At 34.2% G+C, this 23136-nt stretch overlaps 1 protein-coding gene across 8 annotated transcripts in view; it reads left to right on the top strand.

The window, feature by feature from the left end:
• CCSER1 (coiled-coil serine rich protein 1) overlaps positions 1–23136 on the top strand; it is a 620464-nt gene that overhangs the window by 496193 nt on the left and 101135 nt on the right. Inside the window, exon 10 of one of the 8 annotated variants that reach the window (XM_048941940.1) lies at positions 19920–20699. The exons of the other annotated variants lie outside the window; for them this stretch is intronic. Within the exon in view, the coding sequence (XP_048797897.1) occupies positions 19920–19967 (48 nt within the window). The 3' untranslated portion in view covers positions 19968–20699. Of the gene's footprint in view, positions 1–19919; positions 20700–23136 lie in introns of those variants that run through there. 8 annotated transcript variants of the gene reach the window in all.

Genomic DNA, 23136 nt, shown 5'->3' on the forward strand with positions numbered 1-23136 from the left:
AAATGTAATGGAATTATCCGTATACATGTGTTGTGCTTTGTCTGTAGAATAATCTCCCTCATTCAGTACATCCTCTTCTGAGCACAGTAATTTTGCTTCTGTTCCTAAATTTCTCCACAGGAAAATCCTTCTCTTTCTCCAGGGCACTGCCTTCTCTTCTACAATAATAATATGTGTTTTCAAATTGTCTATTGTTAAATATTCCTTTAGAAAATTTTTCCTCCTGCAGCATAGTTGTTCCATGATTGTAAGTATCCTGGTGATTGCGTAGTTAAGTGTTAATATAAGGAAAGTTTCTAGAAAAGGAAGAAAAATGACTTGCAGAAAATTGTTACTCTAATTCGCTAATGAGTATAACACGGTAGTAGGTTTTATAGATATTGAAACTAAAGCTTAATTTTCTAATGCAAGAAGCTATTGTAGAGAAAGAATGGCTTATGGTGAGCATGAACAGTAGATGTGATATGATGAAAAGAAATAAAAGCTGCAGCCAAAAGGTTCTTTCTCAGGATCGTTTAGTATCACAGACTTTGTGGCTTCGGGTGCTAATTCTCTTGTGGATGTTAGAACTAACTTATCAATGTAGTTACAGGCAGAATTGAAACTAAATCAAATATTCAGCCACCTTCTCCAAGTTATGTACAATCATGCTATTTAACAGTATGGGAGTTACAACTTCATTTTATGACGGGGACTTGCAACCTGTGCATGTACATCTTAGTTATCTTTAGTGACAATCTATATTTGCAATTATGGAAACTCTATTTGGTTTTAGATGAATTATTGTAATAGATAATAGCGCTTTTATTTCAAGCACAGTTAAATTAAAAACTGTTGCTTCTGTTGTTTTGGTCACTAGTTATATCTTCAGAGGAGTAATGAAATTTGGATCTGCTGAAAACAGGTATTAAATTGCTGAGTGGCTTAATAGGCTGGTCAGTAGTGAAATATTTTTAAGCCATTCCCACTAGGGTATATTAAACAGTGGAGAAATTCTAAGTAACTACTTCTGTTGGCGTACTATTCTTTGTTGAATGTGTTACTGGAGATATCATGAACATGTTTTGCTTTGACATAATTGCAGATGTCAATAGGCTGATTTATGAGTGATTTTATTTGTCATTCTTTCTTCTGAACTATTAACAGTTTTCAGTATTGCATTTAAATCCTTGGGATAGGTAATAAGTACTGCTTTTAAAAAAAGTCCTATTATAAAAGGCTTCTTTTTTTCCTAGGTTTTCCTTCTGAGATTAAGTGTGTGTAGTTATTGCAATTACTTCGGCATTTTGTCAGCAGTGAAAAAGCAGACTGATTGGCATTTTACTTCAGGTGATTGAAAAGTGTTACAAGTTGAAATAACTTTCTTAATTTCTCTGTGCTACACATGCTTGTTTGGATGTACACCTTTTCTCCCACAAAAAACGTTACAGTATATATCCTTCGAGAGAGAAGGTAGAGGAAATAACAGAATTAATAATTTGTCTAATTTTTCCTTTATGTCGTTCATTTAGTCATTTTCCTATGAAATCTATGGATTGAATATGCTTCACAGAGCACTAAGTGGAATTAGTTTTTAATGTGATGAAGTAAGTTCACCCATGTGGACTATAAATACAAATAACGCGGTATAGTTTGTTAAAATTTTTTAAAACTGCATCAAGCAATTTTAAATAGCAATATATGTAATACTTGAACGTATCAACTCAGTTTATTCAAGTTCACTCCTTTTTCAGTCAATTTTAATTAGTTTTTTCTGCTTTTCACTCACTCATTTCAAATATTTGGAAAGTCCGTACTACTTTTCTATAAAAGTCAATTATTGTTATTTGGTCATGCTGCTCAAACACACAGAAAAAGAATGAGAGGTATTTATGTATTTTATTAGTCATCTGTTGTTGGGAGATAAATACATGCTGGATATTTTCAACACATTTCAAGCATTTGTTATAAAAAAAAATATAATAAAAGCAGCACTTAATACAAAACCTTGTCCAGCTTTTCTGTAACAAAACAGTAATTTTTACATTCTTTCCAAAGAGCTAATAATTGCCTTAGTTATGCTGTTAAAGTAGTACATTATAAAAAGTATACTAGTTCCAGATTTTTATTTAAAAAATAATTGGTATTTTTTGATGCTCGCATGTGTGTCTCATCTCTTGGATTTTAAGGGTCTGCACTTCCAAAGAGAACGGACATAAAAATTAATTGTAAAAATAAACTCTATCATATATAAAAATATACTAGGATTTTATTACTTGCTTTATAATTATAGGCTTTGACAATGAAAATCTTATCCTCTGTAGTAACAAGCTAGCTGAAGGAACTGAACAGTAATCTCCTGGTTGAAAGAATTTCTGTTTACCTTTTGGGCTCATGTGGTCATTGCTGTCATTGCTCTAGACAACTTCTATTGTGCAAGTAATTGAGTCTGACTCCTTCTCTAATAAAAAGGTACAGTACTCTTCTTTTTGCACAGTTAAAAAATGTGAGAAATATGAAGAGAGATGAGAATAGTGACTGCACATACAAATTCAGACTTATGCCAACCTGTAATATTTTTGTCATTGCTACTGCTGGAATGCTTATGTTTTTCTGTGTGCATGTAGGTTTATACATTGAAATTAAGAATCAGGAAAACCTAAGCATGACTCCAAATACTGCCATGAAAGCAAGCAATTGAAGAGAGAAAGACCATCATCCATGTAAGCAGAAGTGTGTGGTAGGAAGGAATATAAAGAAATATAGTTCACAGAAGCAATCCAGTAGTCTAGTTTCATGTCTTTTTCCAGTAGGGCTGATGCTAGATCAGCTTGCTCAAGACACAAATGTTCGTACTGGGCAGTCTGCAACATGTCAGTGTTTTCAAGTCTTCCAGCTTAGCCATGGCTGTGTCTGAATTTCTGCTCCATTAACTTTACTTTTACAGACTAAGTTCTTCATCATGTTGGGATTTTTATCCCAGGGACTTGTAGAAATTTGTTTATGTTTGAATTTGTTTGAGTACTGTCTATGTTGGCCCTGGGCAGGGTATCTGCTAATACAGTTTCGCCTTCTTGTTTCTACCTGAATAAATTATAAAAAGCATGGTGTGTACTCAGACTTTGTTAGAAATGGTAAAGAAGTCTTCCTGTGAGGAGCACAAGTGGAAGGCAAACAGTTTTCTTTTTTTTGCCTGCTTTCTGTAAGTCACAATGGCTTTGTGAAAGGAAAGATTGGCATGGTATAGAGTAAGCTTTGGGTGATTTGATGTGAACTCAATCTCCTGTCTCCTGGTCCTGTATGACAGCCCTCAACTATGCCATATATGTTTGTGTCTGCATGCAATGTTCTTGCTTGCCAATTTATGGCTGTAAGCAAAATTAGTCTGCTTATTATTTTACCTTCATTGACTATATCACCGCTTTCCTGGATAGTGACGTGAAGGCATGAATGTATTGGGTTCAGTGAGAGAAAGCTCAGCTAAAAAGGTCTGTCTGGCCTATTCGCGTTTCTTGGCTGGGAAATGTAATTGTGTTGTTCAAAAGATGGTGAAACTGGGCTTCTGTCATTTACAGTTAAGCACCTGCAGTTTGTCTTTCAGCAGCAGTAATCTTTCATAAATTGCCATTTATATTTAAAATATGTTATCTAACATGTTTAACAGATGTATTTGGTCATTTATTCTTTGGAGTACAATGGTAATACCATTCCAATATTTTCAACTTTAAGTACACAACATATTCATACAGTAGTCACTTACTGTAGCAAAAGAAGCTGATTTGATTAAAGCAAGATGAAGCGACACCTACACTTGGATGTGAACACTATGATTATACTTTATTATAACTCTGAAAAAGATGTTTAAAAAAAAAGTGGTACCTTCTTTCTTATTTTTGTCTTCTTAAATTACCCACGCTGAGATAGTAGGAAAGTGTTGCAGACTTTCATTTTAAATTGTCAATATTCTCATGTAGTGCAACCTAGCGATACAGGTGGAACAATTGGAAGCTGGCAGCAGAAGTCATGCTTTCTTTTCTCTTTTCTGTTGCCCCCCTTTGGCTGAGCTTCTCAACTGTTCGAGAGGAGCAGAAAGAAGAGATCCAGGAGCTGGAACACTCGGCACCCTAGCTGTCAGTCTTCCCTGTCCCATTTTATTGTTTATTCACTGTGACATTAAATATCATATTTATGGTAGCAAAAGTATCTCAGATATTTTTAAAGGGACTTTCAAACAGTCACATTCTAAAATAGGAATAACATCTGGATATTTTACTGTTTATTTTGCCTTCAGCAAAAATGCATTTTAATAAATTTAATTGCAATTAGTGCAGTAAGTCATATGGAATAAAACAATAGCGTGAAAAATACCCTGCAATATTAATTTGTTTGTGAAGGAAAACTACTAAGTCTGAGTTCTTCAGTGTTCCACGTGTGCATTTCATTGCCGTAAGCATAGGATGCTTTGCTACTGATCCTTTGCATTTACACTGAGCTATAGTGTACAAAAGGAACCACTACAGAAAGAGAGCTAGTAATATAATTTTCTAATGGGCTTAGATTGTCATGGAACGTTGAGTACTTAATTAAATAATTACAGGATAAGGCACTGTATTGTTATAGGTTTTCAAATATACTTTTTAAGCAGTTAGCACGTTTCCTGAAAGAAGTGAAAAATCAAGAAAGAAAATATTGTATATTTATTTTGTAGCTAACTAATCAAATATTGCTTTTTTTTTTATTTGAATAACAACACGTAGAAGGCAATTAAATGCCATAATTTATCTTTGATGGATGGTGTGTTTAAAGCAGCTGAAAGCAAATAATTTGAACATGTAGTAATTAACATTCTGATCCCACTAAGGGATTTGCGTATGCTGGTCCTCATGATCTAGATGTGGCTCTTAGCAGGTATGAGGTTTTGTTTCAGTTGTAAAGGATAAATGTTACACTTTCCTGTGTTGATTTAAAGTGAAACGCCTGGAGATTCTACAAAACTTCTTCTACTACACCAGATTTTGGTAGCCAAATTTGCTACAAAGGAAATCTGTGAACTTCACTTTAGGACATCACAATGAAGAACCATGAATAGTTATATATGTCCCACCTAATCTTTAGCCTAAATAATATAAACTGGTTAACATATGATTTAAATAAATTTTATGATAGCTGATATGGAGTCTCTAGCCATATTTCATTTTTCCTACTGTGATTTTTGTTTAATGCTTGTTGTAGAAGAATTTATGACGCAGTAGGGATTCTGTTGTGCTTACCTGATTTTCTCATTGACAATGAGGCTCTAGTATGAATGAATTTTGCTAAGTGTGTGGTATGAAATTGCTACTCAGCTCCCCTGGAATCTGGGTCAGAAAGTCTAGAAATGCAAAAGACAGTGTATAGTTGTGTTTTTGTTACAGAATGTTCCAGCCATGTAGCTATATTTTGTGTGTATGTTTAATAACAACTTATCGAAGAATAGTCTTGAATTGCTTCTTTACAGGCATCACCCAGTAAGTGCTAGGTTGTGGGAAAAGTGTGCATTAATGCACTAAGATATGAAGCTGTGTGTCTAGAGCCAGATGAGCAAAATATGTGTGAAGTCCACTGTTCTGATTTTAGGTGGCAGCTCTAACTTGGGTACAAAGCAATAAATAAGCAGTAGTTTGAGAGTGCATTCTTCCAGAGGAGGAGAAAAATTATTAAAGTAAAACAATCAAATAGCAATTGAGGAAAAATAAAAAAAAAATTCTGTCCTTGTATGGTCTGTACAGGTTTGTCTGAATCTTGACCGGACTGGTGTAGAGAATATTGAGCCATTTTTAGGCTTTTTAGTCCTTTGATATTTTAGGGATGTTAATTCCCAAATGTCTGTTTGCTTGCTGATATTAATATATTTTGGACTATTTTCGATTATATGTATTAAGAAAAAAGTAATATGTAATAGTGCTATGCTTTTATTGCCGATGAACCCAACTTGCTGAACTCTACTTGTTCTTGTTAAAAAGTGTGACCTAGAAAGTAACTGAATTGTTTGGATGTAGGAAGCTGCAAACATGATAAAAGTAGAAGTTACAAATAGCTCATCTCAGAGGTGGAATCACCTTTCTAATACTGACTTTCTAATAAAACTTTGAAGTTTCAAGTTTTTGATAGCACTATCAGTAAGAACATATGAACCCTAACCTCAAAACTCTGCAGTTGTGACGCTGACAGTATACCAAATTAAATTGCTTTTTATTGTTTCGCTTAATTCTGAAGTATTTTCTAATCTCTTTCAGCCAATCAAGTTAATCTTGAGAAAAATACAGCATCTTTGAGTAAAGAAAGATTGGGAATTCAGAACTAAATGATGTTTCCTACCCATCTAAGGATGAAATATTAAATGATTACAGTTTAGGTACTTTTTTTTCCTTTCACCTTTTTATTATTTTATTTTATCTACCTCTGCCTAGACCTTAAGAGAACAACTAAGCCATTCTGAAAGGCCACTGATGGCTATCTGAAGCCATTTTAAGGCTGTTATTGAAGAAAACATATTTACTTTGACATCCTAAGCCGAAATATGCTTAACAATTGCATTTTAAAGTAACTTACAGTTGTGCCATCATGTTATTGCAGTCTTGGCTCCTGGGTTAACTCATCCAGGTTATATAACAGAATAAAAGGATTTTTAAAACTTTCTACTATACTATTGAAATATAGTATGTTTTCAATAGTTGGCAATCAGTATATGGATTGTGAGTAGGGTCTGACTGCAGAGTATGCCCAGAAATTAATTAATGTAGAAGCTAGTTCTTGGAATGTTCCAATACTTTATTTTGGTTTTGTTTTGTGTGTGTTTGTTTGTTTGTTTTTGTTTGTATGTGTTTTGTTTTCTGAGTAATTTGGAGTGAATTAAATTACTTTTATATTGCCAGGAGGGTTGAGTTCATATTGGTGTGATAGTTGACATCCCATACTGGTCACCTTATGATTGTGGTACTCTTTGAGCATCTGTGCTTTGCAGCATGAACTGTGGACAGAACCTGTTGCTTCTGCATTGTTGTGAAGTCCCCAGAAATGATCAGAATCTCAATAAAGTTGTGGTATCAGGACACATAATGCAATGGCATTTATTTTTGAATTACCACATAAATGTGTAGCTTATTAAAAATTAAATATCTACTGCTTTTAGAAATTAGTATACGCTAAGAAGCCTTTTTGAATATATGAAAGCACTATTATAACAGTTAAAATAACTGGAAATATCTGACTGTTGCTTTTGGTACATCTCAATGTGCTAGCAGAGGTTTTCATTTAGATTCATAATACATATTTGTGCAAATCCTCAACAGAGTTTTGTTTGGAGTTAAACTTTTATTTTGTGATAAAATATTCACTTGAATGAAAGAAGTTTGAAACAAAACGCACATTAAAATTTACTAAAAGCTGAGTTCTGAAGTAGTTCAGTTAGATCAGAAAATGAAGATGTATTGGGCCAGTGACCTTATAAGAGGGAAAAGGAAGGAAAAAATTGAAATGCAAAATATTCTCTGAGTAATTGACTGTTTGCTTCCACTCTTTCACCCCACTAGCCTTACCAAGTGCTTTCAAAATGACACGTAATTGCTGTTTTTACTTCCTTTTGGTACAACTTGACATTAATGTATTCAATGAAATTGCATATTATGTGCTAAACATCCTGTATCAGTGGTGAAAACAAAGATAAGAATGACAAAATATAATATCAGTGAAAAATACAGCATCAGTTTCTACATTTCTAAGAAATGTGCGTTTAAGTATGTTTTGTTGAACAAATAACTTCACAAGTTTTCAGTATTGTTTGTGTTTCCTGTTAGACTGAGCTGTTTTAGTAAGTATTTAGTAAGTATTGGGAGAAAGAAGTGCAATTAATTAAAAACAGTCACAAAAGAAGTTAGTGTCTATTTACTCTTGTTCTAGTAATCATGAGAACTTATATGGCATCAGAATTGTTTCAGAACATGAGTTAAATCAGAAAAAAAACATTCAATACCAGTTAGTTTTGATAATCTTATTCTGTATTAAAAATGAATCAATATTTTACATTTCAAAGACTAAAATAAGAGGTGGAACAACTTTGCTATGTTGCTTCTTCTTGTTAATCACCAGAAAACAACAGAACTTAGGCGCTTTTGAGGAGTTTTTAGAAACTGAGTTAAAATGTATTCCAATGAACTCAACTAAGTTGAGCTATGCCCTTTTGGTTGCAGTGAAAGGGAGAATAAAAGGCAAAATGCCACTTTTCATTCTCTTCACTTATGTGTAGATGTGCTTTTTGCTCCACAGCTATCTAGTTTCACGAGGTCAAATCCTTTGCCTCATGAAAGTAGCTGGTGAGGTTATAAAGCAGGGCATCTGACAGTTTTTTCTTAAAAAAACCAACACACTTGTTTAACTTCATGCTGCAGCTAACTGCCTCAGTCCATTTACCAAGATTTATGCAAATTCAAGTTCTGCCCAAGTAGCTTAAAATGTCTATCTAAAGCTCATGCAGTCAGCCTGAAAGCTGCCTGGGAGGTAGTTCTTGCGAACGTGAAAACAGGCATTAGGATCACCTTCTATTCTCTTCTGGTATAAATACTGCTGTGAACTGTTTTTTTCATATGAATACTGGCAACCCTCTACATCGTATCAGCAAACATGTCTGTATTGTTACATCACAGCCTTCCATTTAAGATATTTTTGGGCCAAGTTTAAAAGGGAACCTCCTCTCTTTGATCGTCATCCATGATAAACATTTTCTCACTGGTAAACAGAATAGCATGCAATCAGATCTTTGAAGGACAGCATCAGGTGGTTCTGTACTCCCAGTTGAAATCAATAGTACGATTGTAAATCTGTAAAACTAGACAGATTTATTACGATCTTGTTTCCAGAACAGATTGAGCAAAGGCTTTTATAATTTTGCATGCTGGATTCACCTTGATCTCCTGATATCAGAAGTATTGTATGTTTCTTTGTGCTCTAGGTGAACTTCAGCAACAATTTTTTTTCAGATTTAGCTTATATTCTTTGTTTATTTTTAAACAGGTAGCTTTGGAGATTCAGATTTTGCTTTATATATTTTAAGTTGATCGTAGACTTAATTGTATACAACTGTGAACTACAATTTTCTCCATGTGAACATTTGGTTGCTTAGTATTATTGCCTTTGCTGGAACTTGAAATGCTGTTTCACTGATCACTGTTATGTTAGTGTTTCCCACTGATATTAATGATTTTAACCTTACCAGGGCTTGTAAATTTTTGTCAGAAATTTTCCCTGATTGTTTGCATTTGCGGTGTTCATTTTGTCATGCTTGACATGTATAAATGTATATTTCATTGGTTTCAAGTAACTTACCTGCATGAGACCAACTATGGTCCATAATAGATAATGTGATTAGACACTTATCTTTCTGTAAAGTTAGAATAGGCTTATGATTATAATTAAATTACAATTTATGGGCTTGATATTAATATGCAGTTTATTTAATGACTACAATTGGCCAGATCCTTTTTTTTTTTTTTTTTATACTACTAAATGGCTAGGCTGAAGGATAGGTACTTTGCAAGTATTCTTATCCCCCTGATTAAGCAATACAATTACAGATGAGGCTAAACAGCTTCAACAGATTGTGCCCAAGCTGAGGTGAGGCTGAAAAAAGATACTGTGTTTGTCTGACTGCTCTTGGATGTCTATTGTCATGAGAAATAATTTAGAAATAATTACTTTCCTGCTCCCTTACAAATCATTTGATAGATTAGGATGCCATTAAAAATACATTGACCCGTGGTCTTTTAACCTGATGGAAGGTGATAGAAAAGGTCAAAGACCATCTTTCATTTCCTCAGTGAAGATCTGTCTGAGATAGCACTTGAACTTTTTAGTGTGTTTGTAAGTGGTAGACATCTCACATTGTATGTGATGCAATCTTACGTGAAGCATAAGAGATAAGCTGATTTTTGTGAAGTGGAGGTGAGCTTTTGGTGGGAGAAGTATTTCTGGTTGTCAGTGAAGTTCAAATAATTCACCAGAGGATTTAGTGTTTTTCTATGTGAAATATAGAAACTTCCAAACCAGAGTATTTGGTATTTTCAGGACAAATTTCCTTCTCAAAGTGACAGTCCAAGACAAGATTGCCTTCACACAGGGTTTTGGAGAATGAAGAATGGTAATACATGGAAAAAGCATTTATTTACACTTGTGTCTGAGTGTGAGGCAAATGAAAGATTCATTCAGGTTCTTTAAAAATCAGGATTCTCAGTTTTAGCTTCCAGTAGGTGTGCACTATTTTTTCTCCTATTCCCTGTGAAAAACTAGAAATTTATTAAACACTCTTTTATTCAAATGTACTAGTCCTCAAGACCATAGTGCTTTTGACCATTCAATCATTCTTGTTTGCTTCATTTTAGTAATTGCTTTGTTGTTTTTTATTTTTACCACGTTGATGTATAGCAGAAACTTTAAGGCATGAGTTTGAGTCCTTTGACAGGCTACAAAATACTAAGGCTAAGTTGCCATGTTGAAACTGTAATGTTGTAAGTTCCACTTATTGTAAATTGTAACTAAACCTCTCTTAATACTCTTCCAGTGAAATACAGGTGAGGTAGTGTCACACAGATGATCTTAGAATCTGCTTATCAAAAAATAAGTTGTTTATTTGCACTCTTTCTCATAAGAGCAATAAATACAAAAGGATTGTAGAATATGGGGGGGGGGGGGGGGGGGGGGGGGGGGAAGCGGCTTTATAGTTTTTTATGATGTAAAAAGGGTTTTTTTTTTTTTTTTTTTTTAAATACTGCCTTCCAGGAAATAATTGCTTTATATTTAGAAAACCTCAGTGTCTGAGGAACAGCATTACATGTGATACTTGAACTTTAATAAAAGAAAATTGCAGGTTCTGATATAGTAGCTGATATTCAGATGGCATTACTCAGAAGTTTCAAAGTCAATGCCAATCATTTGATCCTGGAGTGAATTTAGTTGATTTAGTTCCTCATCTGTGGAAAGCAATACAGACTGTTGACAATATTGATTTTAATGTTGAAAAGCTGAAAGACAATATTGCTAGGGAATATGCTCTTTTAAATACCAACAAATGAATTAAAATTACACCTTTAATTAAATTAGTTTTTGAAGGGAATCAGAGATTGGCACTTATTCTTTTTTTGAATTAAATTAGCATGTGGTATGTAGAATATCTAGGCAGTATTTACTGTAGTAACTGAGGGGAAGTGTCAATAAATTGTGCACATACTACTTTACAAACAGGCAGCACTCCTGCCCTACCTGTCCTTAAGTTATGTTGTTTTTCATGGAAAATGCTTTTGATGACAAGCTTAGTGATGATAGAAACATAGCTCTAGGAAGATTACCTTGAAGACAGGTTATCTTCTGTTGCTTGGTGTTAATTGTTTAATTAGTTCTTGCATGAAGTAGGATAGTATGTGGCATCTAGGTTTTACAATCACTGATTGTGTTTTACAGTAAATGCTTGAGTGTTATTCAGGTGGCTCTTACTGTGTCTCATGCCACCTGCATAGGATCGCTTCCAGGATCAGAAGTACTCAATATTAATTTGTCTTAGTATTAATTTGTTAAGTATTGATTCACAGGTACGTTATTTGCTTTTTAAAATTTTTTATGTAGAATGGCAAATATTGGAATGCTGTCTAAAGTTTAATGCGTGTTTCAGTGCCAGCAAATGCTAGTTTATAAAGCCAGGGCTTAAATATTGATACTTCTATCCTCATTTTGTCGTTGCTTTTATCGGTGCTGATTTCTCAGACAGTGAATGCAACAAAAGGCTTTTGGTTGGTAAAGAATGTTTTCTTCTAGGCTGATCATGGTAATGTGTTTCATACACTTTTTCTTTCATTGAACTATTGCTGTGGAGGATCAAGCAGCCCCAGCAAGTTGTGAAGCCTGAACAGTTTGGGATATTCTTTATCTCCCTTGAATGATTCAAGTTAGACCATATATAGATTAATCCAGTGTGCCCTGCACTTGCCATGATGTGGGAAGTGATTCTGCAGCTTCATATGTACTTACTATGTGTGTGCTTAAAGCATCACTAGTATTTTCCTTTATCCCATGTATTTGTTAATTACATTATGAAAAGTTGTAATCTTGCAGGCTAGATTTCTAGGAAAAAGATTTTGACAGCCAGGATATAATCTCTTCACTTGACTGCAGCCACCGAATAAAATGAACCACAAATGAAGTGTGGGTAAAGTGCTGGAGTACTAGCGGCTGAGTCAGCTCTAAGCTATTTCCCACTTTTAGAAATAATACCAATTAATCAACTTATTACATTGAACATTGAAGTCACCTTAAGAACATTGAAGGCACCTTAAGAATATGCACAGTGCCAGATGTTGCCTGTGGGAGACCAAGAGCTTGAAAGTAAGGATAATGGCACAGTAGGATCACAGGTGCAGCTGTTCTGCTTTGAAGGTTCTACCTTAATGCACATGGAGGACTATGTCTAACAAAGAAATGAAGTTATAAAACAGTGATAGTTTTGAATTATCTAACTTTTAGGGTGTTCCAGTAAAAATGGTTTCTAGCCTTTCAGATGAAGCTTTTCATTACATTTTAACAAATTTACTACAGGTGGTGGCAGTGCTAAACGTTTCACTGCAAGGTGAACTAAAATTTTGGAGATGAGATACTCTATTAAAATGAACAATGACAAACTAATAGGAAATGACCAAATTAATTTCAATTTCTACCTTATCAAACACTTGCTGGAAGTCTTTATATGACTGTGTTTAATGAAAATGCAATTGTTATAGATGAAATGCTATTCCAATGTGCAGCAGGCACTCCTCAAAAACCTGTATGTTCCATGAAAATGTCTCTGAAAAATGTATAGAAAAATCAAACAAACCACTCTACAATGAACATATGTGAGAAGTACACAACCTTCTAGTTCCTCCTCCTCCTGCAGAAGATAAAGCTACAATATCACTATATATTTCCTAATTAGTTAAAAGCCTCTCAGACTTTCACATAAATCTGAAAGAGCTAGAACCAGGTTGTTCAGAAATCATGGTATCACCTGGTATTTTTTATCTCTAAAATACAACATTTTTGTTACAGTAATATTTTTGAGAGATTTTTGCCTTTTGCTATCTGTTCTGTAATTAACTAGTTCCTATCACCTGGTAGATAAAACAGTCTTGGATGCAAAGGAGTAGTTAAGTGATTTTCTTGAATGCGTTCACTGGAAGCAGCTCTTCATAAATCCATTCATTTATCTGTTTAAAATGAGAGCATGGATTTTTAAAGTACCAAACCAAAAGTACTTAGGAAACGATATCTTTCCATTAAAAAAAAAAAACAGACAACATTTCAATCTGGATACTAATGTTCTCTAACATGAAGAACATACATATGATCTCAGTTTCTCAAACTGAATAATTAAGCCATGAAACAGGAACACAAGCAGATAAGTTTTGCATAAACATTCAGATTTATTGCTGTTACCAAAAATAGCAAATGTTTCAGAGCCTGAGTCTGGCTGTGTTTGCTGGTTTATGTACAAATACTCTGTATGTTTACAGAAATACTAACAATGTTATTTTTGGGGTTTGTTTGTTGTTTTTTTTTTTTGCCTGGAAATTGAGAATTTTTTGTGTAAGGATTTGATGTGAAAAGAATACGTATAGATTGATTGTAAATGCAGAAATTAATGTGATAAATTAATGATTGCATTTGCAAATCAATAATTTTTCAGTGACAGTACTTCTTTGCTCTGTCAAAAAAGAAATTCAGGATGGGTAGTATAAATTTCTTATAAAATATTGGAAATACTTACTAATTATGTTAATAAATTACTATAAAACTTATCTGATTTCAGAGAAGTAGTGCTGTAATGAGTTTTGCAGCTTGTAATATAAATAATCCTTCCATAAAAAAACCATAAAAATAACCTTTTTGACTATGTAGATTTAAAAGAGGATTATGTGGATATAATATTTTCTGGTATACAAAAGTCCAGACTGTGAAAGCATCTGTATACATGCTTGATATTTCTTTTTGGCTTGACTGATTTCTGTGTTGGATTTAATGGCCTCTTTTTATATGGGTCTCTGAAGTTTTTTCATACTTTGCTGTTTTTCTTCTTTCCTGCTTTGTGCAAATAGTTGTAGACTCCCTGTGGAACTAACTGCAAATATCTATGTTGAATCCAATCTGTCAAATTTCCATAGTAAAATGTTTTTCCCTAGCTTGTGCAGGTGAATGGCAGTCACGTGCTCAGACATGAACGCACGTATATAATAGCAGTGAGCACATTTCTTCTCTTTGGTCAGTCAGACTGGTCTATGGTAGTTAGCAAGCTCTTGTGCTATCAGCTGCAAATGATTAAACTAATGGATCAACTTTGTTAGCGTGTTCATAATGAAATACTTTCTAATGTGTTGGTTTTGTGTGTGTGTGTATATATATATATGTATATACACCTGATTTAGCCTAAATAATTTGAGCTGGTACAGGAACAGGAAGTAGACGCTACTGCATAGTAAGCTACATTCACTGTATTTGAATAAATTCAGTATTGAAAAGTCCAGCACACTGTATTACATCAGACACACAGTGGAATGTGCTTTATAAGTATGTCTGTTCATGAGATGTCTGTTTTTTTTCTGCTTCACTTCTAAAGGAAGCTAAATAGCCACAGGATAGAGAATGAAACTGGTTGTAGTAATACTCGTGCTGTTCCCACGAGTTATCTCAGTGTATAAATTCTTCATTACAAGTCTGCAGAAAAGATAACCTATATCTTACAGAGCTCCCTTAAATGCAGAAATTGGCATTTTTATTCTTTCTTCTCTCCAGTGCCACAGAGCAATTTGGTATTTCAAATGGACCTGAGGGTAGGAAAAATATCAGTAATTACTGTTTTGATGTGCGCACCTATCACCTTAAGAAACAGGTAAAAACATTAGTTCCTAAAGCTTACCCTTCTGAGGCTTCTCTTGTAAAATTGTATTATTTCAGGATTCAATATTTCCATAGTTTTTACGGACAATGAGAATATAAAAAAAACGAAATCAAAAAGAAACCAGAAACAATGATCAAACATAAACAGTGATTCATTTTTGTTCCAGAAATTCATCTCTGTATAGATGATAGAATTTAGTCTCTATAAACATTTTATAACTAATAAGAAGCTCTTTGTGCACATGTAATATTTTTACTTGTATAGTTCATTTTGCAATATTTTAAATAGAAGGCAGAGCAATATATGTTAGTGAGTTTTGGAAAAAAGAGCAACAATAAAATGGAAACCAATATTATGAAGTGCTCAGGGCAGTTTTCAGTCGCTTCTAAAGTGACCTGACAGAAGTCTTTGTTGGTAGGTGGCTCTTACTGTGCAGGTATTCATGACAGCTTTTTCAGATTCTATGTAGGTCAAGGTAGAGTGAAGCAGTTCTTTCACTCACAAGTATTTTATGTTTGCTAGTTTTCTGGCTTTTGGAGAGGGAGGTGGAGGGTTATCCACTGAGCTATTGACTGACCTGTAGTCATTCTGCCTAGTTATTTTCTTAAGTGATCAGTGTAATTATATCTGTTTCCTGGCAGTTTATATTAAAACAAGAGAAGTCAAGAAAATATAGTATTATTGAAAAGTAAAATAAAGCTAGAAGCATGTGTATATCAACTGCTACAGCTTTTAGTCCACTATGTATACAGAGAGCAGTGTTACATTTGGAAAAACTACAACCCATACGTATTTGAAACTTAGTGAGGTGCACTGACAGACAAAATCTCACATTTTCTGGGACAGGAATATTCTCCTTCACCTCCTACTAAAATGCGAAGATATGTCGTAGTGTTGAAACTCCAAAAGCAGCCCATAGAAGTCCACGAAGCTTTACATAGTCCATCTATCCTTTTATACAGCTACTTCTTTGTTCTGACATTTCTACCCTTTTTAATTATAAGGCTAGAGAAAACTGAGGAGTCGAGTCTTTTCATCATCGGATTTATGACAGATAAAAGACTGAGACAGAAGGATTTTGTTGGTCAAGGTTGCTTTGTTGTTGTTAGCATTCCACAGAAACTCACAGATTAAAGTGGTGTAGCCTTATTCTGTGATGTCATGAATCAGGCTCTACTCTCACCTTTTTTTTTTTTTTTTTGTACAGAACATGACTTGTTTTGGCAGCATTCCATATTGCTGACACGTGAGCCAGTTCACCGATCTTTCTTCCTCTATTATTTTCTTTGCTGTGAATAATGTGCCTGTACATCTTTAGTATTTGGCAACATTCTGTTTCTCTTCTAGTCCTAACAAGAAAAACAGGCTGAAATCACAATTAAATATTAATGGCATGGAATATGAAGGATGCTAAATTATTCATTAGTTTTGTCTAGGAAAATAGAGATCTTTGTTCATTAGTCACAACTTTATGTATCAGTTGTTTGATGGGAAATTAATCTAATTTTTTTCTTTGGAAAAGTATTTGTTTGACATTCTTTCAATTTGTTTAAAATCCAGCTCTTCTAAATACAAGAGAAACGTAAAGTCTTTCACAGGAATAACTGAAATTGACTGTCCCTCCCCTATGTGTATGCTTAGTCAGGCAAATGGCAGAGTATTTTCACATGTGCATGCAACAGTAGAACATAGTTGTATTAAAAAATAAAACTGAATGGAGAGTTCACTCAGGGTATGAAAAAAGACCTTTCAATTCTTTGGCTAAAATACACTTGCATAAAATTAGTTGTATCAAAAATCTTATTTACAGTGCAGATGTGACATCCTCTTATTTGAAGTCATGGATTGTCTTACCAATAAGTATTTCTTCAGTTAGATTTCCAGATACAATTTGGATCATTAAAAATGGGGATCAGAGGACTTAATTTCTCCAATTCAGGTCTGCTTTCTGCTGTGAATTTTCTAAATAAGTGTGCATGAAAGTCAGCTTTTTTTGTGCTCCAAGTAATGTTAAGTCTTTCTGAGGTCTGATCCACAGCCTATTTTTTTGGGTTTTTGTTTTTGATTTTTATTAATATGATCCAGCAAGAGCATATTGATCCTGTTGGTTTTCAAAGACAGGATGTTAAGTAATACCTACAGGGAAAGCAGTTAAGTATTGTAATTTGCTTACTGTGGTGCTTTGCAGCACATTATGTTACTAGCTGCCAAAGATATGATGTAATTAACAACAGTTTGCATTAAATGAACTTTACATCTACTGCCAATAAGCACAGCTGTAGTTAAGTGGGATTTGATCAGATTTTAGATATCTTTGTAAAAGGATTTGAGACTTTGCATACTTTCTTAAGTTCTGGTGCTCTTGCTTGGTATTGTGAAGTTGGGACTTCATTTTTATTTCCTGGATTTAATTCCTCCATCACTCTTTACAGACTCCTAAGGGCTGCGCATAAATATCCATCCAGTTAGAGGTTTCATTAAATCATTAGCAGTTAACCTTCATTTCATATTTTCTCCTAATTGATATAGCCTTCATACTGCCTTATTCTGACATAGTTTACCTCTGAGTTGGCTTGAACGTTGTAGAATTACTTTTCCTCAGTCCTCTGCATAGCATCTATTTGTCTGTGTGGTTTTGAAGCCTTCCATTGATAATGTAGACTTTATCTGTGACTTGGAATTTTCTGTGTGAAGAACTTCCCTTGTTTGTTGGTTATCCAAAGTGAATAGTTCATACCTATCCACTTTTCCCACCTGAAATGCCCTAGTTTATTCAGTTGCTCCTTGTATGGAAAACTTTTCCATGCTTTTGATAGTCCTTGTTACCCTTTGGATTTTCTCTGTTTCTTAACATTTCCTTTGTACCATTTGTTATCTTGACCACTGCTGAGTGTTGAGCTAATGTTCCATAGAACCACAAATCATAATTCAAGAATGATCTCACTCTGACAGCCCTGTGTCCATCCACTCAGCCTAGTGATGTTCCTCAATTCTTAACAGTCAGCCTTTGCTCTTTATACACCAAATAACATAGTATCACTGCCAAACTGTCACCCAGCCAGCTTCTCTCAAGCAGAAAACATTTCTTCTAGATTTTCTCCTGTTTCTAATAGTGTGCCTAGAACAGACATTGAAAACAGCTATAGATGTCCTGATCTGACACCTTTTCTTTTTTTTTTTCCTCCCTCCATGGAAATAATGCTTATCATTCCTCAGTCCTTAGATGCCAAAGCTGCTTTAAGCACAAGATTATATACTGCAGTTTAGTAATTTAGTAATTTAGGCAGACACCATCTGGTCCTGTTCTTCCTAACTTCTCTTAAAGATATCCTTTCATGCCCATCATTCGTCTTAGTTTAATACTACAGCCTACTGGACGACTTATTTGGTGTTGTTTTATTTTATTGTTTGTTTGTTTTTAGGGGTGGGTTTATGTAGTATGTGTTTCAAATGGAAAACCTATTTCTGGTGAATCGTGTCTTTGCTGAATTGAGTCACAGTGTTGCCTATTTCCTCCTACCCTTATTCTAATAAGATGAGTTGTTGCTATTGAAAGGGATTTGGTCATTAGCTCGTGCTAGAGAAGTGTACAGCGCTCATCTGGGAGAAACCATTATATTAATTATGTAAAAATACTTCAGAAGTTAAGCCTGTCAACAAACTGTACAGGTCATATGTTTGCTGAAAATTTTATATTGTATAATTTTTATGAATCTTCGTGGCATCTAGAGGCTTTAAAACTGTATGTGATGTATTAGTATCAGAGATTACAGACTTAATGCTGCTGGAGTTCTTAGCTCCTACTTTTTCTGGGCTAGTAGGTGTTGAAGAATTTTCTCCTAATTAAAGAAAACATTGTATTCAAATTTTGTCATTGCTTTTCCACTTTGTTTAAGGAAGCAGTGTCAAGCTTTTAATTTCATTTGGGTTTCTGTGTTGAGGCTAGAAAGCAATTGCTAATATAAAAACACCTGGTTTCAGGTGTATTTCTTTTTTGTACTTTTTATTTCACTCTTAATTCTCTGCTTTCTTGAGAACAAAGAGAAATAAATATTATTTAAATTATTTTAAAATCTTTGCTAAACAACTGCATAAACATTTGGGATACCATTGTTATCAGAGGAATTTTTTTAAAAAACATACCATTGTGTATGAATTGATAGCCTAGGAAGAGAATTTTGAATAGTGTATAATACACTAGCATTATCAACTGTCATGGCATGTCTGCCTCATACTTGTTTTTCAAAACAGGATCTAAATGATAATACATATTGGTTACTGTACTAACAAGCATCAGGAAAGTAGCCCTTTCAAAGGAACCTGTAAGCTAAGGGGAAGCATTATAAACCAGCGAATATACTCTCACTGTTTATTAGAGAAGTTATTATCAAGGGTTGTGCCACTTACTACTTCTCTAACTTTTATTATTGAAAAAAATGACATCATTTTGAAAATAATTTATTTTTCAGTTCCTTCCCATGTTTTAAATTTACAACTCTGTTTATAAAGTGGAGCAAATCCCTTCCTTCTGTATGCCCTGTAATTTAGTGCAGAAATGTTTTCTCCTTTTAAAATGTGACAAAAATTATGCTGCAGAAAAACCTTGAAACCATCACTGCTTCTGCTTAATCATCTCCTCTTCAACGAACCTGAGCATGACCTTGCCATTATTCTTAGCATTCTAACCCTGTCTGGGGATCAGTGCAGGAAATTTAAAAAAAAAATAAAAAAATTCAAACTAAAGCTGTCCATGTTTGTAACTCAGCAAAAAGCTGGTGTGAAGTAGTCTTCCTGGCAGAGGGCTGCTGTTAAAGGAGGGGAGATGATTCAGTTAACGAAGTTTATTGGCAGAGCTGGACAAACTAGTCCATAAAGCCCTCCTGAACTGCAGTTCAGCAAAATTGAAAATCATGCCAATGATCTAGTTTCGGATGAAGGCAGGCCACATTCCCCTGAAATTTTACAATGTTATACTTTGGCTATATTTCAGGTGATGGCAGATGGTGCCAGAACTCTGATGGAAACTTTCTGGACATAACGTCGGCAATACTGGCTAACAGACAGAATTTTAAAATACCTGAAAGCTTCTGGATTTTTGAAAAAGCTAATGTATGAGTTTTCCGAACTTATGCTGCTGTACATATGAGTCAAAACTGAGTTTAGTCCCATGCCTCTAATTTAATACATTCCTACTGAGCTTTAAACTGTATTATGAATCCCTCTCCACTTCTATCCCCATCCCCCCCTCAAATTTCTATCATGTATTTATACAGCAAATATGAAGTAAAACTTGAATTGGAGGACATCTACTGTGGTTTTAACTCATAAAAATGGATGATTTAAAACATAATTAAAAGCTGCAAGTGTCACCCAATTCTTAGGCTTACAGTATTTGGAGTTTTTGTGACTCTAAATATAAGAATAGCCTTATCTGAGGTCTATTACCACAGTATTTTTTGTCTCTGACTCTTACTGTGCAAATTCATTTGTTTTGTGTACTTGCAGAAGTTTCAGCTTTTAAAAGGTGGTTTTGGGACACTTTGTATTATATTACAAGTTAACTTTAAACAGTTCTTGTTACCAACATTGTTAATGGGCTAATTTACTGCCTTCATAGATGAACAGTTTTGCAACAGTACCTCTTCAGTGTTTTTATCTCCATAGCAAATTCAAAACTTCCTGCTCTCACAAGTTGAATACTGTGAAGAGGCATCCCTGAGGCTCTCTGATCTATGATAAAACAAGCAATAGAGAAAAGAAAGATAATAAAAGTTAGCTGCTAACATTGCAAAGACAGTTGATATTTTTCCTTACATATGAAAACGTCAGCTTGAGAAACTTTGCTTGGGTTAGAAACTAAAAAAAAAAAAAAAAAAAAAAAAAAAAAAAGCTCCAAGAATTATTACTTCTCACCAAATGAATACCTTGTCATGACAGAATTGTCATTTTAGATATTTCACATATGATTTTTTACTTGATAGAGATGCACAATTTCAATTTTCTCACTAGGAGATAGAGAGATTATTGTTTGATGTATAACCAAATTCATTAGAAACTTGTTTTAAGGGTTGCATTTAAGTAAAGAAAATGTATGGGAGATAGTAAGTAAAGATGCTGCTCTAACACTCTCTCAATTGAGGCATTTTGTCTTTTATCTGTTCGTTGCCTTGGCATCTATGTAACTTTTTTATTTGCAATATAAAGAGCAGATTCCCACTCACCTTCCTTTTGTTGTCTTTCTCATGGGTAGACTTGAAGAATGAGGTTTGCAAGTAGCTCTGAGGGTACCGTACTTCAGAGTCTTTTAGATTATTTAGCAATCTAGTCTTGTAATATCAAGTTATGTTCAAGCTTCTGTGTTAGAAATTGTTAATTCTGTAAGCTTTTGTTCTTCTTAGAGAAGAACATTTGGTAAATGAAAACAAGTTGTAGTAATTGTGCCAATCTCTTGAAAACATCATGAGTAGCAGAATGAAATATGGTACTTCAGAGAATAATGGAATCCTAGAATCATTTGGCTTGGAAGGGACCTTAACACCATCAACTTCAACCCTACTGCCATGGGGAGAGGCACTTACCACTAGACCAGGTAACCCAAAACCCTGTCCAGCTTAGTTTTGAACACTTTGAGAAATGGAGGAATTGTATGGGTTTGAGCATAAGTTTTGCCTTGGTGATATTCTGCCTGCTCAAACAAAGGGACCCAGCTGTATGGCAGGGTTGCTGTAGTCTATGTAATGTGAGATCCTGCTGAGGCTGTACATTTTCCATTCTTTTAAACTAACAGTGCTGAGCATGCTCTAAGTGTGCAGTGTTGTGTCTGTGTGTGTCACAGCTCATGAAACTGTCAGCAGCGCTGAGGATGGAAATGGTATTTAGTTAAAACTCTTGGACATTGCCAATTTCTGAAACTTTTACATTGCAAACTCTTCTGCTTAGCCATGAAGCTGAGCAGAATTAGCAAGATGGTACGAGTTTCAGTACACATATTGCCACAGTTTATGAATGATTTTCAAAAGGAAATAAAGAAATAAAAACTTAATAACTGCATTTTTTGCAAATTCCTCCTATCTATAATGAAATAAATTATCTTGACTCTTCTCATGTATGAAAATATTTGATAGCTTTCAAAAGACTGCAAACTCATGTTGCTTTTGCTCAAGACTAAACTAGGTAGATAAATTCTAAATATGTATATATACGTATCAGTATTTAAAAAAAAAAAAAAAAAAAGCAAATGTGCCCATTATGACCTTCTAGGTCAGTAAAGTAATTAAGCTAATACTGGGGCATGTTGTTGTACGTAAAACCATATTGTTTTCCAGATTAAACTAATTACATTCTGACCTCTGTGAAGGATGTGGAGTATACATAGTAAATTGAAATGTCATAAGAATTATGCAGTTATTTAAAATATATATGTATGACACGTATATATGTATACACATGTATGATATATGTATGTGTTGATAATGAATAGTAATTTCTAATGATATTGTATGGGCTTTTGGAACCCACAATTTTTCAGCTTTGCTAGTGAGGTGCTCAGCTCTTTTTTTTCCTCTATTATCATTGTTTTCTTTTTTCAATAGTTAAAAGAACATACATCTTTGAGGTCTATAACTATATCAAGTATGGTTACTGCAAGTATCAAACATTATTGGCAAATGTTCATGACTAAAAAATCATAGCTAGGATTTCATTCTGTGTTGATTGAATAATGTTTTTTTTCAAAGATAGTATGATAATTTTTCTGTCTGGTCAGTATCCTCAGACAGTTGTGAGGCATTTCTGAGCAGTATTGTTTTTATGTACATCTGCTCAACTCATTAGCCAAGTACAAAAAAATATATATCAAGTATTAAGGCTGATGAAATAATTGCTGCAAGCTGAATGTTGTCATAGAATTGTTAAAGTTAGAAAATACCTCTAAGATCGTGTAGTCCAAGGTACATTGTACTAGTTAAACGTGTTAAATTTGTCCACTGAGATTCACTGTGCCCCTAATTTATCATTCAGTCCCAGATTGGCACTTTGTTTTGAACAAACAAAAATCTAAGTGGGCAATTCTCCTAAGTGCTGAGCGTATTGATATGGTGAACACACCTTTCTTCAGGTGAAGTTGCCTCTCACAAGCTCACACATTCAGGGTGAGGTGCTGGATTCTCCCATACAAAAAGTTCATATTTCTCTTACGTAAGTCTGCT

The sequence above is a fragment of the Lagopus muta genome, chromosome 4, assembly GCF_023343835.1.
Source record: "Lagopus muta isolate bLagMut1 chromosome 4, bLagMut1 primary, whole genome shotgun sequence".
Taxonomy (NCBI): domain Eukaryota; kingdom Metazoa; phylum Chordata; class Aves; order Galliformes; family Phasianidae; genus Lagopus; species Lagopus muta.